This window comes from Colobus angolensis, unplaced genomic scaffold, assembly GCF_000951035.1.
Source record: "Colobus angolensis palliatus isolate OR3802 unplaced genomic scaffold, Cang.pa_1.0 Scaffold568, whole genome shotgun sequence".
NCBI classification, from domain to species: Eukaryota; Metazoa; Chordata; class Mammalia; order Primates; family Cercopithecidae; genus Colobus; species Colobus angolensis.
The window spans coordinates 1,025,300-1,044,655 of record NW_012119243.1 but is presented as its reverse complement, the minus strand read 5'-3'; the positions used below and the strand labels follow the sequence as shown (position 1 = coordinate 1,044,655).

Here is a 19,356-nt window from a genome sequence, read left to right as displayed (position 1 = left end):
GAAACAAGTGACTAACATAACTGACACATGATACGTGATCAACACATGGCCAACACGTTTGAGACACGTGACTGATGCAATTGACATGATTGGCATGTGACCAACAGGATCACACTATCACGTCATGATTGACACGTGACTGACACGTGAGAAAACCAACTCGTGACACATTAAGCATTTGTGACACGTGACCAACACGTGTGATGTGGCACATGTCCGATATGTGTGATGGAAGATGTGGACACGTGCTCAACACATTTCTGACCCATGCCTGACACGTGTGACATTTATAAAAGTTATACATTTGTAATTGCAGTTTTAATTACAAAGGATACAACTGCCAAATGAAGACACACAGGGTGAGGTCTGTGGGAATCCTAAACCTTTTATGCCTTGTCTCCCTGTACACCACCCTCCCAGCACAGCCCTGTGTTCAATAACCAGGTCCTCTCCTGGACCAGGGTCCAGAGTTTGAGGTTTCATGCTAGAGGCATGACTCATTCAATCACTGGCCACCTGGTTGAACTCAATCTTCAGCCCCCTTCCTGTCCCCAGAGGCTGAACTGGTTCAAAGCCTCTAATCACATTATTTCATCTTTCTAGTGACCAGCCCACTTCCTAAATCATGTCTTCTCATTAGCATAAGCTCAGTTATAATCCAAGGAGCTCATAAACAGACTCTCCTGTTACTTCAAAAATCCCAAAGATTTAGAGTCTTCCTCCCATGAACCTGGAATAAAGGGCAAATTCTTTATTATTCCACAGACTGAAATGCACATTTAACATGGGAATGAGGTAGTCACAGGTGATTTTGGAAAGAACAGTTAGAGGAAAAAGTAGCCAGACTGCTATGATTTATAACCTAGATTAGGGGTACGGAAGGTGAAAAATGTGTAAGAAGTTGATCACCAACAAGAGCGTAAAATGACTAGAGGTGCTGGAGTACAAAGCTGAGGTATGAAGGATGTACAAGTAACTTAGAAAATGCCTTCTCCCACCAGGAGCAATACTTAGGAGGTTGCTTTGCTGATGCAGTCTCATTTGAGCGATCCTATTGTTAGTGTTCTTAGAGTCAATGTAATATTTAACCTGTTGGTCCTTCTTAAAATTATTCTCACTTACCTTTGATTTCTCCACATTCCAATTTATTTTACTCTTTCCAACATTTCCCTTATAACAAAGTCTTCATTGCCACTTCTTTATCTGACTTAATTATGCAGAAATATACAAGTCATTCTGACTTAGAAAAGATTATGGACCTCTAATTTTGGTAATATGATAGACTGGGTATCTTGAAACATCTCTTTCATTAAAAAAAATGATAGTATAGGAGAAAATTTTACAAACAGCCTTTTAAGAGTATGTCTGGACTCAACCAATCACCTAAGAGTAAAACAACCTGATAGCTAGAAATCAGAGAAATAAGATGGCAAAGATGCTTTCACTTAAAAAGAGGCTTTAGTTTTAGCAGATGAGAAGAATGAGGACTAAGACCTTGAGGGTATGCTACTTGGTTATAACTGTAATTTCCACACTAAGACCCATAAAAGGGAAAGTCCCTCATTTAGGTAGTTGGGGGCAAGGGAGGAGAGACAAGTGAAGGAAAACAGCAAGCAAAATTATCTTAGCTTGGGATCTCAAAGGGCAGGGACAGTTTTCCCTGAGAAGTTATAACAATAAAGCTTGGCTTCACATGAGTTTAGAGTTTCATTTAACATTACCGCAGAATCTATAAAACTTCAAGCCAAGAATTAATGTAAAGTTGTTCCAAGTTAGTAAAGCCCTTGGGATCCCTGGCAGAAGGAATAAAAATCCATGCCTCAGAAACACACCCTTATCCCATGTTCATAGAACTCCTGATGATAAAGTCTTGCCAAACATGGGCTTGCAATCCAAATTATAAAACAAAGGAGGAAACAAATTATGAACAAAAGTAAACAGAAATGAAGAGTTAGTGAATTAAGCTACCAAGAAGTACTATTGGCTATAGTGTATAAAGTATTATGTTCAGAGCTTAAAAGGCAAAAGAAGATAAAAAACAGAAAGGAGATTAATCATACATTATAAGGGACAAAATGGGACTCCAAATAATTTCAAAATGTTGGTTTTAAAAGTCCTTAAACAGGATATTAGAGCTAAAAAAAAATGAGAAATTGGAAACAAGTTACCTAGGATGCAGTATACAAAAACAGCAATATGAAAGAGAACTTAGGACACATGAAGACTGGATAAGAGTGTATCATACGTACAGTTTACATAAGGTGAGGGGAAAAGAGTTGGCAGGACCAGAAATGAGACAGAATCAATATTCAAATTAGACAATTATTCAGATTTTTCTGGAGTAAAAATATGAATCAACTTTCATAAAGGACAATAGATCCAAAGCAAGGGAAAAAGTCTATATAGATATATCAGAGAAACTAAACACATAGGAAAAATAAATTATCTCAAAAGCATTCAGAGAGAAAGGGCAAATTACTTTCAAATGAATACAATTAGGTTGGTTAGACTTCCCAAAAGCAGCATAAAAGCCAGGAGTCAGTGACATAACCAAATTTCAAAACAGTGAGGGGGGTGGGAAGAACTGTAGACTTAGAATTTTATACCCAGAAAAACTATCATCACTAATGTAAAACAGATATAACCCTGATGGAATTTTGCTCCCGATCTTATGGAAGCCATCTTGCCTCCCTGTAGGGCCTGACAATGTAATATAGGCAAAAAGTAAAACTGGGTCCTTGTGACACTTTTGAGCTCTATAACCTTAATTGCCAGTCTTAATCGTGGACATCTGAGTCTCTTGAGGCATTCTCTTTACCAGTTTAAGTTTTTTTAATTAAGCAAAATGGAACATAAGTTAAAACAGAGTTATTGTTAGCATACGTAACCCACCCCTCCCTAAAGATAATCACAGTGTAGCTTGTTCAGAAAATGTGTCTGAAAGGGACCTTTAGGTAGAACCTGAAAATTAATACCTGTGAAGAAAAATAATCAGTTAAGGAGTCTGTAGAAAACTAAGATAACAAAAGGCAATGAGTTAAAAGGAGGCGTGGAAAACAGTCTGAACATTGTGTGACTGCGTTTATGTTGTTATGACTGTAAGTCAGTACAGTGTGAGAGAACTGGCAGGACATAGTGCCTGTAGTTAACTGAGAATACTGGGACACGATCCTAATTGTTTTAAGAAAATTTAAAATAAACCAAAGAAGTTACAGGATGTCTGCAATGGACAACTACATGACTAATAGCAGACTCTTCCAGATTAGCTGAATCTAGCCTTGGGCTCTTCTACAACTTTCAAAGTTGTAGATAACCAATAGCAAAGCAAAACAATTCTTACCTATAAACATGCAAATAAATTATGTCTACTGGAGTTTCAATTGACTCTCCCATGAAAAAGTCAGTTTTCTATTTTAATTCACTTCAACATACCTTTTTACTTTGTGTAAGTGTTTTTCTGGATTCAACTTCAAACCAGTTGTAACACCTGTCTGGTTCTCTCATTAATAAACTTGAAAAAATTATTAAACATGGATGTATATAAAACTCATTTTACCCTTTATGTTTTAACACCAACAAAAACAAGGCAGTATTTCTAAAAGAAACCGTATATCTGAGGTTTACTTAAACAAGTTGTAAAGTTTTGTTCCGAACCAGCTTCGTAATCTAACCAGAAAATTACAGATTTCATTGAAATATAATTTGTTTCATTTAAGATGCATTATGTGAGTAAACCTTACAAATTATATTCCAAGAAACAATCTAATAGGTACTCCCTCAAATCTGCAAAAAGTAACTGCTGTGTATTTTAATATGTTCTATTAAATCACATGTAAGACAATGATATCCTTAGCATATTACCTGGAACAAGATAAAAAGGCTTCTTTTGTCTTTTAAGACATACTACCAGAAGAATCACTTTATGGACAATATCTCAGAAAAACTTTCTGCTTATTACTCAACAAAAAAAAAAATTACAAATGTGTGCAATTATTATAGTGAGTTTAAGTGAATTTTCCAGAAGGTAACCCAGGCAAAAAAAAAAAAAAAAATGTATAATATGCATTGGAATGAATGTTGGTCTACCACGTTGTATTGTCATCCCTAAGAACTTTTCCAAATGTGCAAAATTTATTCAAATTCTTAAGTTGAAAATCCTTTGCTTCTTTATGCCTTCTCACCACCCTTGCAACTGATTACCTTGCCTCTACCATAATTGAGCTGTCTGGAGAAGAGGAAGGAGTCAAGGGGGAAGGCACAAGAGCCAGGGGAAAGTTTTGTGGTCATTAATGGTTCCTGAACCACAAGTTTCACTAGCTTAAATACCATTTATCCTTTTGTTTAAAGGCAAATCAAAATATTTCATTTGGTCTATGAAATTCTTATACAGTTTTAAATTTAAAGTGAAATTCATGTTACAGAAGGAAGAGATGAAGTTAGGGAAAATTTCCTATGGCAATTCAAATACACATGGGTTATTGAAGTTATAGACTGTGTTTCCTAAATAGGTTTTAAAGAGGAGAAAAAAAAAATTTTCTGGGCACCCAGATGGCTAGGAAGGCTTGCCTCCTGTTGGTCTATAATCTTAAAGGAAACTATTACATAGATGTTATAATTCATCTTAAAATAATATCCTTTAAGCACTTAGTATTAATACCCTTTAAAGCACTTGGTATTCCAATAGTTAACATAATTTCCAATCCTAAAATAATCTTACAAGTATTAGTTTCTATATTTTCACAGGTCGGGAAAATGGACTCAAAGTTAAAAACACGACATCACTAGTAAATAAAAAGACAGATTTGGGTCTAGGTCTGTCCAACTTCATAGCCTATTTCTATTACATAATACCATGGCTTGGCAATAAATTTAACTAAGTCTCCAATTCAGACTGCAAACAAGTTTAGTATCTATTATCATATTTATGTAATTGTACTTGGTAATAGAAGGGAAAAAATAAACATGCTCCAACGATTACAGTAGGTCTTTTGCTATCCGGTGTTTATTTTGGTGAAACAAATGGAAACAACTGTCATCTCAAGATGATTCACTTTAAGGGCTATGAAAATCTTATATAGTATATATTAGAAAACAAACCACTTCTGAAACTTTAACACAAAATTGAGTACAATGGACCATATTATACATATCCTATACTTCTGAGAGATTTCTCAGGTATTTTTAATATAACTGCCTTTTAATTTTCATTAAAGTTTCATTCATATCTATAACTGTGATAACTTTAATACATTCTTCTCCAAATACCTCATATCACATTATGGTAGATAACTATAGCAAAAGATATGTTCCAGAACAGTCTCAATCTATAAAGTTCCTAAAACCAATCACCATAGTATCTTTAGGTCATCATGCACATTTTAAATAATTTGACATTTAAACAGAATTGAATCAAAATTCAGCAAATGAACCACACTACAGTGTTTGTCTCTTCTATCTAGTCTCAAGTAAAAAGACTTACCCCGTGTTCCTTAGCAGCTGTGACAACTTTAAGGAGGACATCTTCCTCAACAAATGGTCTCACAGCATCATGGATAATCACTACTTCTGGCTTAGAGAGTTTAGAGTTGAGCTGATCTTCTGCCAGTGCTTTTAGTCCACTGAAAATTGACCTGTGGCGGGTCACTCCAGCTTCGACCAGTGAGATGCGTTTATGCTGATACTTCTGAATAATACTTTTCATTACTTCCATGTTCTCTCCAGTTACTGCCACAACAATGTCCTTTATCCAATATACTCTAAAAGGAAAGTATGTGTATAATTCATAAGTCAATTCTTAGACAACTAAAGTAACAGAAAATTGAATCACTAGTATTGGTATATATACATAGGGAGATTAAAAACTGCAAGTGAATAAATCAGTTTTATGTATTTTTATTAGGTCCAGTAAAGAGGTTGATGAAAAAGAATCAGTGAGCGTTTAACACTATAGCACTAGACAGTGTTTCATATTATGTAGAATATCATATATGACACAGTATATGTATATAGTATATAGTAGCCCCAGATGTCGTTTTTTAAATTTGAATAATTAGAATATCAGATTGTATGAAAAATAGCCTATAGTAGGAATATGCTTTTAAATTTTTCCAAATACTTCTCCCTTCAATGAAACAATTCAAAGCACTTTTGAGATCCAAAAGTTGACTCTCTCTTTCAAGAATTCCACCGAGATGGCAGCCAACCACTTGAATACCAACAAAGCTGGAAAACTTAGCTAACACAAGCCTTGCTAAATATGTACCTTAAATAGGACCATCATAATTAATATTGTAGCAATAAGGTTTAAGTAAAGTGGAAAAGCTTACAATTCATGAAATATGATTGTTCTATTGAGTCATACATAAAACTTAAAGCCATGTTTCTCTTCTAAAACGTGCTCAAGACAGAGTCTCACTCTGTGCCCCATGCTGGAGTACAGTGGCACCATCTCAGTTCACTGCAACCTCCGCCTCCTGGGTTCAAACGATGCTCGTGCCCCAGCCTCCCAAGTAACTGGGATTACAGGCACCTGCCACCACGCCCAGCTAAAGTTTGTATTTTTTTTTCAGTAGAGACAGGGTTTCACAATGTTGCCCAGGCTAGCCTTGAACTCCTGACCTCAGGTGACCCACCCACCTCGGCCTCCCAAAGTGTTGGGATTACAGGCGCGAGCCACTGGGCCCAGCCTGTAAAACATTTTCTTAAAGAAGGACCTACTGACATACTAGACTGCAAATAGTCCACATTACTGAGTTGCTGCTGCATTCGAGTCTGGTAGACTTGTCTGGAACACCAGTGCAAATGGAGGCAAGTGTCACTGTAGACTCAACATATCACAGCCCAAAAGCCCAGACCAAGACAACTATCTCTGAATAGTTCTGATATATATCTGATAACTATCTGATATATATCTGATAACTATATAATCTGATATATATATATCTGATAACTATATAATCTGATAGTTATATATCTGATAACTATATAATCTGATAACTATCTCTGATATCATGATATCAATTCTGAATAAAGAATTAATTTTTAATTCTTAGCCTATGAGATCCTATACTTTTCATGCTAAAACAGTTAAGTCTTTAGAATCTTTTTAAAGACATGCAAGGGCCTGAATATTACTGCAGAAAGATGACCTTTACTAAGAAATGAAAGTGAACATTGGGCTGCTTCACTCAGTAATGTCTCCTACCTCTTGTTATTGAACAGACCCTTTCCACAACCCAAAACCCCATTCTGCCTGTAGCTAAAACAAGACTACCCTGATGAACAAAACCAAGAGCTACTTTAGAGGTGACATTGCCTTTTCATTTGAAGCCCATTTCTTTAATAAATTTTATTGAGCACCAATACATTATCAGCATCAGCTGGGCACGGTGGCTCATGCCTGTAATCCCAGCACTTTGGGAGGCTGAGGCAGGTGGATCACTTGAGATCAGGAGTTCGAGACCAGCCTGGCCAACATGGTGAAACCCGTCCCTACCAAACAAACAAAAAATTACCTGGGTGTGGTGGCACGCAACTGTAATCCCAGCTACTCAAGAGGCTGAGACAGGAGAATCACTTGAACCCAGGAGGTGGAAGTTGAAATGAGCCAAGATCGTGCCACTGTACTCTAGCCTGGGCGACAGAGCAGGACTCTGTCTTCAAAAAAAAAAAAAAAAACTTATCAAGGATACAATAGAAATAAACCCTCAGAACTTACAGACACAAAACAAGAACACCAATCAACAATTGCAAGCCATGATCAACACAATGAAGAAGTCCACATTCAGGACAGCAAGTAGGCTGAGTAGCTAAACAGTTTGGAGGAGGCTTTGGGGGCGTTCTACAAGGAAAGGGAGTTTGCACTGAGACACAAGGGATGGGTGGCAGGTAAGCAGGCAAAGGGGCTAGGAGAGAAGGAGAGAGGACTGGTCCAAGTAAAGGCCACAGCAAGGTCCTCATGGGCTGAGAGAAAGCGGAGCTGGAGTTCCTCGAACAAGGAGAAGGCCCCATGCAGAGCCTGGAGACCCAGGCAGGAGGTGGGCAGAATCCTAGGGGTTTTAAACTTTAATCCTAAAAAGAGGATAGGCAGCCATAGAAAAGCTTTAAGCAGGTGAGTACACTCAGGCCAAAAACCAATACTCACTCATCACGTTCTAATAGGAGTTTTTGGTAAACAGAATAATGAACCCAGAAAGATGTGCACTTCCTTACTCATGAAACCTGTGACTCTGTTACCTTAAATGGCAAACAGGACTTTGCAGAGGTGATAAAGGATTTTGAAATAGGGAGATGGTCCTGAATTATCTAGGTGGATCTAATGTAATCACAAGAGTCCTTATAAAGGAAAGGAGGTCACAGGAGAGTCACTGGAGAAGATGTGATGACAGAAGCAGATGTTAGACTGTTGCAGGGCCCCAAGCCAAAAAGCATGAGTGGCTTCTAGAATTTTATTTTTTGAAACAGAGTCTCTGTCACCCAGGCTGGAGTGCAGTGGTGCAATCTTGGCTCACTGCAACCTCTGACTCCCAGGTTCAAGGAATTCTCCTGCCTCAGCCTCCCAAGTAACTGGGATTATAGGCACCTGCCACCACACCTGGCTAAGTTTTGTATTTTCAGTAGAGATGAGGTTTCACCATACTGGCCAGGTTGGTCTCTAACTCCTGACCTCAGGTGATCCACCCACCTCAAACTCCCAAAGTGCTGGGATTATAGGAGTGAGCCCCATCCATGGCCAGCCTCTAGAATTTAGAGAAAGGCAAGGAAATGGATACTACCCCAAATCTTCCAGAAGGAATGCAGTTTTGCCAACACCTTGACACAGCACAGTGAAACTAAATTGAGACTTCTGACCTCCAAAATTTTAAGAGAATGTGGTTTTAAGCCATTCAGTTTGTGGTAATTTTTATAGCAGCAATAGGAATCACAAGAGTATAAAGTTTACTCTGACTGCAGGGAGGAGAAAGGATTCAGCAAAGAGAGAAAGGATGCAGAGACACCAGTTAGGAGGTGGCTGCTGTAATCTGGGCAATACAGTGATGGTCACCTGGGTACCAGGTGGAGCTGGTATATGGCGTTTTAGAGATAGTCTATTCTAGAGGTAATCATCTACATGAGTCAGGAAGAAAAAGTAGCAAAATAAGACAAGTATCACATAATAATAGGCAATATAAATTAAGCACTATGTCTTAAACATTTTTTATATTTTAACTCTTGTAATCTTTACAATACCTCTACACAATCTCTCATACAAGAGACAAAAAATCAGAATATACAAAGACGTTACTTTTTTCTATACTACCATGTTATTCTAAAAAAAATGAAGCAGTAAGAAATTTTTACCATTTTTCAAAATACATCATTTCATTTTATTTCCTCTTCTAGAATTAGGCTCCATCATAGAGACAATGTCTGCTTTGTCCATTGCCTTACACCTAACTCCTAGTAGGTGCTAAGTACATTATTTGTTGAAAATGACTCTAGTCTGTCTCATCTACTGGGGGCAGTATAACATCTTACAACACAGCATAGTCTCAAGGATTATGAAAACAAAGGAGGCTCTCATTACCCCGACTAGCTACAAATATATCAATAAATCTAAGAATGAAAACAGCATTCCCTATGTACTGTGATTTTGTTGATTGTTTTGTTTCTAGGTATTTGACTCTCTGCTCTGATTTCTAGGTCCTAAGGCCCCTCTAGAGCTGAGATTACTTTCATGTTTCACACACCTTGGGAGGATTTTAATCACAATCAAAAATAATTCAATTCAGAACTCCAAAGAACAATCTGTAGTAATCTGTACAAGCAATGGAAGTGATTCTGGAATAAAACTAAATGTGGGTTGTTCTTTGTTTTGTAGTCCATTTCCTGGGCCTTTCATTGCAAATTTAGCAATTGCAGAACTTACACTGCACTCACAGTTTCAAATTAAAGTTATTGGCAAGTGGTGAGCGACAGTTCTTCAATCCCTCTTAAACGTGAGATTTCCCAAGGTTCTGGCTCCACTGCCACAGCTGTGACCCAGACGGTCATCTCTACCATAATTTACTGCACTAGCCCCTCAGTTGTTTCCTCTTACTCTTCTTATCCCAATACAATCCATTCTCACCACTTCTAGATGATCTTTCTCAAGCACAAATCTGAGGTCATCCCCTGCTGGCTCTTGGGCAAGACCCTTCAAGACCTGACCTCAGCCTACTTCATGCACATCACTTGGTCTCTTCCCTGCCCTCTTACTGTCACACCCAGTGCTCCCTGAAGGGAAGGCAATCTCTCACACTCAGGTATTTGCATGCGCTGCTTACCTGGCCTCTCAACACTGTCCCCATCCCTCTCTCTTCCCTAACTGCCCCACCTCCCTGCCGGCCCTGCCCGAGTCCTACTTACTCGTCAGTTCTCAGTTCAGAGATGGCTCCCTCCAGGAAGCTTTCCCTGACAGCCATTCTGCATACAACATCCCCGCTTCTCAGTCTGCAGACTGCTTATACACATAGAGTCTTAAGGACTATACTGCACTCTGTTTATAACTTTATCTTCCTCACTAGGCTGCCAACTCATAGAAAGCAAAAACTATGTCCCAGAACTTAGCACATACTCAACTTTCAGTGACATAGTAGAAATAACACCTAAAACATATGGAATGTTTGCTAGGTACCAGGCAATCAATGTGTAGACTATTTTGCCTGCAATATCTCAATATCCATATCAGCTCTATAAAGCACATTATCATCATCTCAGCTTTACACATGAGTACACAGGCAGTAACCTGCCATAATCACACAGCTCAGAAACTAAGGGACCAAGCTGTGACCTCCAGTCTAACTTTGGAGCCTATAACTTTAGCCTCTGTAAATAATGCATCAACACTGTCTCTGAGAGGAAGGTGGAAAATCCAGGAGAGAAAAAATCATTTTGGATCATTGTGTCTACAGCACTTCATTTATATTAATGTTGAAACACATAACATTCCTGCTTTTATAATCAAAAGCACTCAAGTTTATTAAAATTTCTTGTAACTCAAGCAGAAGTAGGCATTCTTTCTTGTGTTCATTTAGTCATTCAACAAACATCAATTAAGTATCAAACATTTGCCAGGCACTATACTAGATACTGGTGAATCAGTAATGAACAAAGACTGACAGAATTCCTAACTTCTCAACCACGTGTCAGTAAGTATCTGTTAAATAAATAGAGAGGAGAATGCTTGAATAATTAGGCATAAAAACTGCTCTTAGATTTACAGAAAGCTACTCAAAGCATTTCATATATATTTCAGCTGTTTATTAGTGTGACATGTTCCCTTTTTAATATAGGATTTATAAGCACGTGTTCAACTAAATCAGTAGTATTTTTAAAGGAAAGATTACAACTTGTCCTCTAAACTATTGGCCTGTTACTTTTCATAGTATATTCTACCAGAAAAAAAAAAAATGGTTAAACTTTTAAAGAAATCAGGTTGCCGCTTTTTAAAGAAAATTTGCATTGACTTAAAATGTTAAAATATGATGAAGAATTAAGAGGAAGATAGGATAATACTTGACATAAAGTAGTCATTCAAATATCTATTCAATGAATTAACTCCCAATTTTACTAGATTGCCTTAAAATAGCTCAAATTCTCCATTCCATCAGAGAGAAAACAGCCAAAGTAGATGCAAATAATTACAAACAGACACTTATGGCCTTACACTATTTCAAACAATTGTATGACACTCCAAACAGAAAATCGCATTTTAAACCAATATTTCTCAAACTGCCAATTTCGGGTCCCATTAGAGTGTCATAAAATCAGTTTATAGTAAGTTTCAGACCAACATTGTTGGGTAAATGAAATGGAAATAGAACAGAAAAATTAAAATGCATAGCACAGAGATAGGTTTTCTTCAAGAATTTTCTTTCAAATGTGTGTGAGTGTATAAGTAAATAAGTGTTTGTCACTGAGCCATGAGGCAAAAATGTAATTCTTGTAACAGGTCACAAGAAAACTTTGGAAAACACTGTTTTAGAACACTCTTCAGAGATAGCAGGCTTATAAAGCTATTTTGGTCAGCAACCAAGCATACACCTAGTACTTGCAAGTCTTTATAAGTACTGTTTGTATTTCTAAGGATTTATTCACATTCTTTTCTAGTTATAGAATTAAAAGTCTTTTACAGTATTAAAATTTAATAATGTAAAATCATGGGACTGAAAAAGACCTTAAGTACCTCACACAGTGCCTACCGATCAAATATTTGCTGAATAAAGAGATCTAGTTTACCTCTTAACTGAGGACAAGTCCACACCAAACCCTCAGCAGCCTAATTCTGTGAAGTTCTCCTGAATATTTCCTTTATAGCACATTCCATAGGCAAATAGGAACTTAGTCTTAAGCTCTATTACACCTACAGACATTGAGGAAGAAACGTAATAACTCAAAAGTTATTTTCTCTTGGAATAACAAATATTGCTTACAGGAATACTCGGCCCAGACAGTTTTAACAGATCAGTTGGGAACAGAACATTTTAACAAATGCTTTATGAAACAGATGGGAAAGATCAGTCCCTGTTCACACCTCTGAAAGCCCTCTCATCCAGTCTGCAGAGTTTGGCTGCAAGGGGACAGTGGCAGCTGCTGCTCATTTCCACGGCAGCCTTCACGGAAACTTGGCCTCTGGATTGTACTGTGGACATAATTCATAGACATCTATTTCTCCATACTGACCCTGACGTTTTAGCAGCAAAATATTGAATTGGCATGATGGGGCTGTCTCTTGGATTACCTTTGCAATGTCAAGCCTTCCTACTATGGCCCATGAAGGCTGCCAGTTGTCAGGCCTCAGCCTACCTGCCTTAGTCTTATCATTTATTTTTAAGGTGTTCCATGGGGTCTTTTGGAAATGTGAAACTGACCTCTAATCATCTGATCTATACAAAATACAAGTCCCATGACTCAGACTTGACCGTTTTATTAAGGAAGCCTTGGGACAAAATTTTAAGTCAAATTCATCTAACCACGCAACTAAAAGCATTCCTTTCTCATTCTGAACCTCTAATACAGTTCATCACTAAGAGCTATCAACACTAGCTCCTAAATATTTCTCCTGTCTTCTCTACTCCATTCCTGTTATCTCAGCCTAATTCAAGTGATCAACATTGTTCATCTGGACTAACATTTATATCTTTACTTGTATATCTTATTCAACAGAATTTGTTCCAAAATCTAGGGCAGAATATGCAAAAGTACACAAGAAAACAAATTGAATAAATGAAGAAAAGTTTTTTTGAAAAACTAAGCTAATGTACTGAAACACACACTATGGAGTCTTAAACAATAATGAAACATAGACTTCCATTGATTTCCAACCCCAATCTCAACCTGAAGATTTAGTCTCCATAATATAAACACATACAGAGCTACAAAACTGATTTTTCTCCCCAAAATTTACCTGGAATTGTCTGACTCAAGGAAACTAATTCACTCTAGCCAAACTGAAAAGATTCTGAAACATGAATCAGTGCCAATAGATTAACATACAATGATACACACGACTATCATAAGGTCTAGAATACTTTCTAATCCGTGGAACAGCACATTTTCCTATAGATTTATAGGGGAGGCCGAATCATAACAAACTTTGGAAGCATGAAACCATCTAAACGAAGTTACCTTAAGCATTGTCCTCCATCTAAGAGTTCAAAAACCTCATGAACTATGAGGAAAGCCCTGCCAGACCTTGTTCAAATCCACTGTCAGGAATTCCCACCCCCTACCCAACTCATCACCACGTCTGAATAAGCATGGCCAAAGTTTGCCTTTCTTACTCCCTTTCGTTGTAGCTGTCATCTTAGTCTATTTTTCAGCTATTTCAGGTTGACCACTCTCAACCCCAACACACACACACACACACACACACACCATGACGCTTTCCTTATATATTTAAACCAGAAATTAGATTACTGGCAGGAATTTTTGCCTCCTACAACAGATCCAGGGAATACATTTTTTAAAACAGTAAAATCTAGATACATGAATTTATAAATTGTGAGTGAATGTTACGGTTTAATTGTCAGAGGGTTTATGCCCCTGCCAACACCACCACTGTCATCTGATTTCTTGGAGCAATATATCCTTATAGAAACTCAGGTCACAAAGCAATAGTTATCTAAGGGATTAGTACCCCAATCTCAGTTTCTTGTTAGTAAAAGGTGAAAACTACGATTCCCTTTAGTTTATAACCTGGGATTCAATAATTATATTTCAGTTCAGTTAAAAAGCCAAAACAACTTTTGAAATCCTAGAAACATTTTTAATCAACTTCTGAAAGGGTCTAGTTCCCAGCATAAAGTAGAAATGAGTTGTTATGTGATCCTTCCTAGTAATATCCATATGCACAATTCTGGACTACCATTCTTTAAGATTAGGGTATATTAACCTATACACACATTCATAAATACTAATATGTATGGCTATACATGTACATGATGCTTAATCATAATATACAAATATATCCACAAACAACAATCTTGATATATTAAATACTTAGCTGTAAATCTCCATTTTCTCAGAGCCTTTAGCCAACATGCCTCAGATACTGGTGGGTTCAGAGGTACTTTTTAATCTCATTTAATCTGATAAGTAGTTTTCTAAGCAGTTTCAATGGCACAAAGTAGAACTTGACTAAACTAAAAAAACTTTTCTGATTTTGTCAAAAGGAAAATGGACAAGCAATCTGAAGTTCCAGTCAATTCACAAAATGGATTTCTTTCAATGACTCCTCCAACTCCTTGATTTTAGAAGAATAACTACTTTAATATATGGCATGTCTGAAATGTTGAAGACTTCCTTGAGTCATCTACCTTAGGCACTAAGGATCTCATTGTATCAAAATGTAGTCTCTCTTAATTCCCCCATTGCCATAGAGCACCTAACTCAAGTCATTAGTTGTGCTAATTCTCAGCCAGAGAATAAGCGTCAGTATCTGTTAAAGATCTGGGAGTTTTACTCTTCCTTTTCAAGGATTCAATCAGGTGTCCCCTTTTCAGTGTTCTACCCCACCTTCAGAGATACCCTGTGCCTCTGATGCCTATACTTTTTCAAGGTCGTATAACTTGAATCATCTTACCTCCTGAGAAGTTCTACCTGAACTGAAGTTGTACCTGAAGGCTTATGTTTTAGCTTTCCTGGGTTCATTAAATCTGATTAGGTTACCACCATGCGGAATTTATTAGTACTTCTTATCTGCTGCACTTCCTCTCATTCATTCTCGCTTCTATAGGTATACATTTTTAGCTCCTTTAGGTGGGTCAAGGAAGTAGTGGAAACAAATGTATGTGTAAGTGGCAGTCTTTAACTAGAGGCAAGACTGGTCATGCCAGTCCCTATCCCAATTTAGGAATTTGGGGCCAAAGTTCAGAAGTTTCTTCCTATTCTTTTGTAGTCCCCAATTAGATTTTGTTCAAAATTCCAAAAGACAAATCAATCCATAAGTTATTTTCAACGGCAGTTGGAATTTCTTAAGTGAGATATTAAAAAAGTACTCACAATTTCTCAACCCTCTATTAGTGAGATAGCAAAAGTTTGGGCAAAGAAAATCCTTACTTATGAGGGGCAAATAAAAAGAATTTTGAAGTCAAATTCAGGGCATCAATTTCAAACTATACTATAAGGCTACAGTAACCCAAACAGCACAGTACTGGTTCACAATAGACACAGCCCAATGGAACAGAACAGAGAACTCAGAAACAAAGTTGACAAAAATAGGTAATTTTGGGGAAAGGCCTCCCTATTCCATAAATGTTGGTAGGATAGCTGGCTAACCATATCCAGAGGAATAAAACTGAACCCCTATACCTCTCACCATACACAAAAATTCACTCGAGATAGATTAAAGATTTAAATGGAAGACCTCAAACTATAAGAATCCTAGAAGAAAACCTTGGAAACACCATTCTGGGGATCAGCCTTGGGAAAGAATTTCTAAGTCCTCAAAAGCAACTGCAACAAAAACAAAAATTGACAACTGAAAGCAAATTAAACTAAACAGCTTCTGCACAGCAGCCAGGTGCAGTGACTCACACTTGTAATCCCAGCACTCTGGGAGGCCAAAGCAGGTGGGTCACCTGAGCTCAGGAGCTCAAGACCAGCCTGACCAGCCTGGCCAACATGCGAAACCCCATTTCTACAAAACATACAAAAAAAATTATCTGGGCATGGTGGCACATGACTGTAGTCCCAGTTACTTGAGGGCCTGAAGTGGGAGGACTGCTTGAGCCCAGGAGGTTGAGGCTGCAGTGAGGTGAAATCCTGCCACTGCACTCCAGCCTGGGTAGCACAGTGAGACCCTATCTCCAAAAAAACAAAAGAGCTTCTGCACAGCAAAAGAAACTATCAGAGTCAACAGGCCTTTGCTTGAGAGTGAAAAAACAAATATCCAGAATCTATAAGGAACTTTAAACAATTGAACCAGCAAAAACAAATACCCACATTAAAAATGCACAAATGAAATGAACAAACACTTCTCAAAAGACAACATACGAGTATCCAACAAACAAAAAATTGTTCCACATCACTAGTCAGAAATGCAAATCAAAACCACAATGAGATACCATCTCACACCAGTCAGGATGACTATTAAGAAAAAGTCAAAAAAACAGATGCTGGCAAGGATGCAGAGAAAAGGGGAACATGTATACAGTGTTACTGGGAAAGTCAATTAGTTCAGCCACTGTGGAAAGAAGTTTGGAGATTTCTCAAAGAACTGAAAACAGAACTACCATTCAACCCAGCAATCTCATTAGTGGGTATATATCCAAAAGAGAACAAATACTTCTACCAAAAAGATGCATGCACCATGGTCATCACAGTGCTATTCACAATAGCAAACACAGGGAATCAACCTAGGTGCCCATCAATGGTGGATTGGATAAAGACAACATGGTATGTATACACTATGGAATACTATGTAGCCATAAAAAGAACAAAATCAAGTTCTTTGCAGCAAGATGATTGCAGCTGCGGGTCATTATTCTAAGCAAATTAACAGAGGAACAGAAAACCAAATACCACAAGTTCTCACAAGATGGAGCTAAACAATGGGTACTAATGGACATAAAGATGCCAACATCACACACCAGGGCCCATGGTGGGCAGGAGGAAGGGGGGAGGGATGGCATTGGGAGTTATACCTGATGTAAATGATGAGTTGATGGGTGCTGACGAGTTGATGGGTGCAGCACACCAACATGGCACATGTATACATATGTAACAAACCTGCACGTTGTGCCCATGTACCCTAGAACTTAAAGTACGAAAAAAAAAAAAAGATGTCAACAACAGACACTGGGGGTTATTCGAGGGAAGAGGGAGGGGGCAAAGGTGAAAAACTATTGAGTACTACACTCATTACGTGAGTGATGGGATCAGCCATACCCTAAACTTCAGCATCACACAATATATCCAGGTAATAAATATACACACACACCCTCTGAATCTAAAATAGAAGTTATAAAAAAAACCTAATTTGGGGCATCACATACAGCTCTTGAAAAACAAGAAATGACATTCTCTCAGAATAACCTAGATGACTGACAGTAGTGACACCCATTATTTTTCTTATTTGGGACAATGAGAACTGTAGTTTCTCTTTAATAAGTAAAAAGCATGCATAATTTCTCAACAGAGCAAAAAAGTATTCTTATAAGGCATTTTATACTTCCATGTCCTTTTCCTTATTTGAATTTGTATAAATTATCTTTTTTAATGAAGTGACTGAAGACTTTTGGCACCATACCCTAAGAAAACTATCAACAGTCTGTAGGGCTGATCTTTTACAGAAGGAGACAGGGGCTTTCACTTGGCAAATGGCCAAGCAGCACCCACACACTGCTATAAAGCAACCTTTCCAAGGACTTCCTAGGATACACCCAAAATATAATCATGTTCCATAAGTTCTTCAGACATAATAGTGATAAAAATGAGCCATGAAATATTTCAGAGTGAAAATTTTGATGAGTTTCTATTGCTATTAGGATTTTGTGACTGCTGTTATCAATTAAGTAAAAGTGGAAGACAAGCGTTTTATTTTCCATAAACAAGGCCTTTCCAAACGTTCTTTTCCCTTAAAAGTGAGTATTAGTCTGTTTTCACACTGCTACAAAGAACTGCCCAAGATTGAGTTATTTATAAAGGAAAGAGGTTTAATTGACACACAGTTCAGCATGGCTGGGGAGGCCTCAGGAAACTTACAAGCATGGTAGAAGGTGAAGGGAAAAAGAAGGTGTCTTCTTCACAAGGCGGCAGGAAGGAGAATGAACACAGGAGGAACTACCAAACACTTGTAAAACTACCAGATCTCATGAGAACTCAATGGGGGAAACCAGTCCCATGATTCAATTATCTCCACCTGATCTCTGCCCCATGATTCAATTACCTCCACCTGATCTCTGCCCCATGATTCAATACCTCCACCTGATCTCTGCCCCGTGATTCAATTACCTCCACCCGATCTCTTTCTTAACACGCAGGATTACGGGGATTAAAATTCAAGATGAGATTTTTGGGTGGGGACACAGCCAAACCATATCAGTGAGATTTTTAGTGTCCACCTATCTTAGGCTGCCTCAGAAGATGACAAAAAATTCAAGTTAATGCAAAAGTTTTCTCCATAGGAGAAAAGTTTAGTGTAAAAGTGACTATAATCCCCTATAGCTAATTACCAAGCAGATAAAGATCCTGCTGGCCAAGAACCATTGTGTCCCATAGAAATGCCTGCATATATGAGCTATGTTGTCACCATGTTCATGGCACTGGAATATTATAGGTAAGTGGTTCATGAAATGGTTTCAGGGACCCCTCCCCCCATTACCCAGAGAAATGGAATATTGCAACTGGAATCATTTCAAAATTTGAGTTTCAGATGTAATCTTTAGGAAGATTACATAAATCGGTGATTATGGCTCTTTACACTTCCATTTTTCAAACTCCAGTATTCAGAAAGTAAAATAGTCATATGAGAACCTGAAACCGCCTTTGTGAAAATTATAACTGAAGATATTAGGACAGTGAAAGATCAGCCCTAACCGACTCCATCTTGCTTCTAACCATTAAGCTATCCTTGTTCATACCTTGGCGTAGGCCGAACTAACCTTGGGAAGGAATTTAGTTTATGGTTTGACTCAAACAAAATTGATAATAGCCCTTTCCTGAAAAGACCCCCTTCTTGCCTGGGGACTAGTCTGCCTTTATTGGACTAACAAATTAGTTACAAGATTAGAAATTACAGTTTAGGGGTCAAGCAGCCTCTGGCTGCAAGAGTCTGAACCTCTCCAAATTGCTCCTGGGGATAACATCACTATTGTAAAACCTAAGGTCAGTGCT

General features: G+C 37.8%; 1 protein-coding gene across 1 annotated transcript in view; it reads right to left on the bottom strand.

The window, feature by feature from the left end:
* The window catches only part of ISPD (isoprenoid synthase domain containing), a gene marked incomplete at both ends in the record, with an annotated part of 136,600 nt that overhangs the window by 114,795 nt on the left and 2,449 nt on the right, over positions 1–19,356 (bottom strand). Inside the window, one exon of the mRNA XM_011961747.1 lies at positions 5,480–5,756. Coding sequence (XP_011817137.1) covers positions 5,480–5,756 — 277 coding nt within the window. The remainder of the gene's footprint in view (positions 1–5,479; positions 5,757–19,356) is intronic.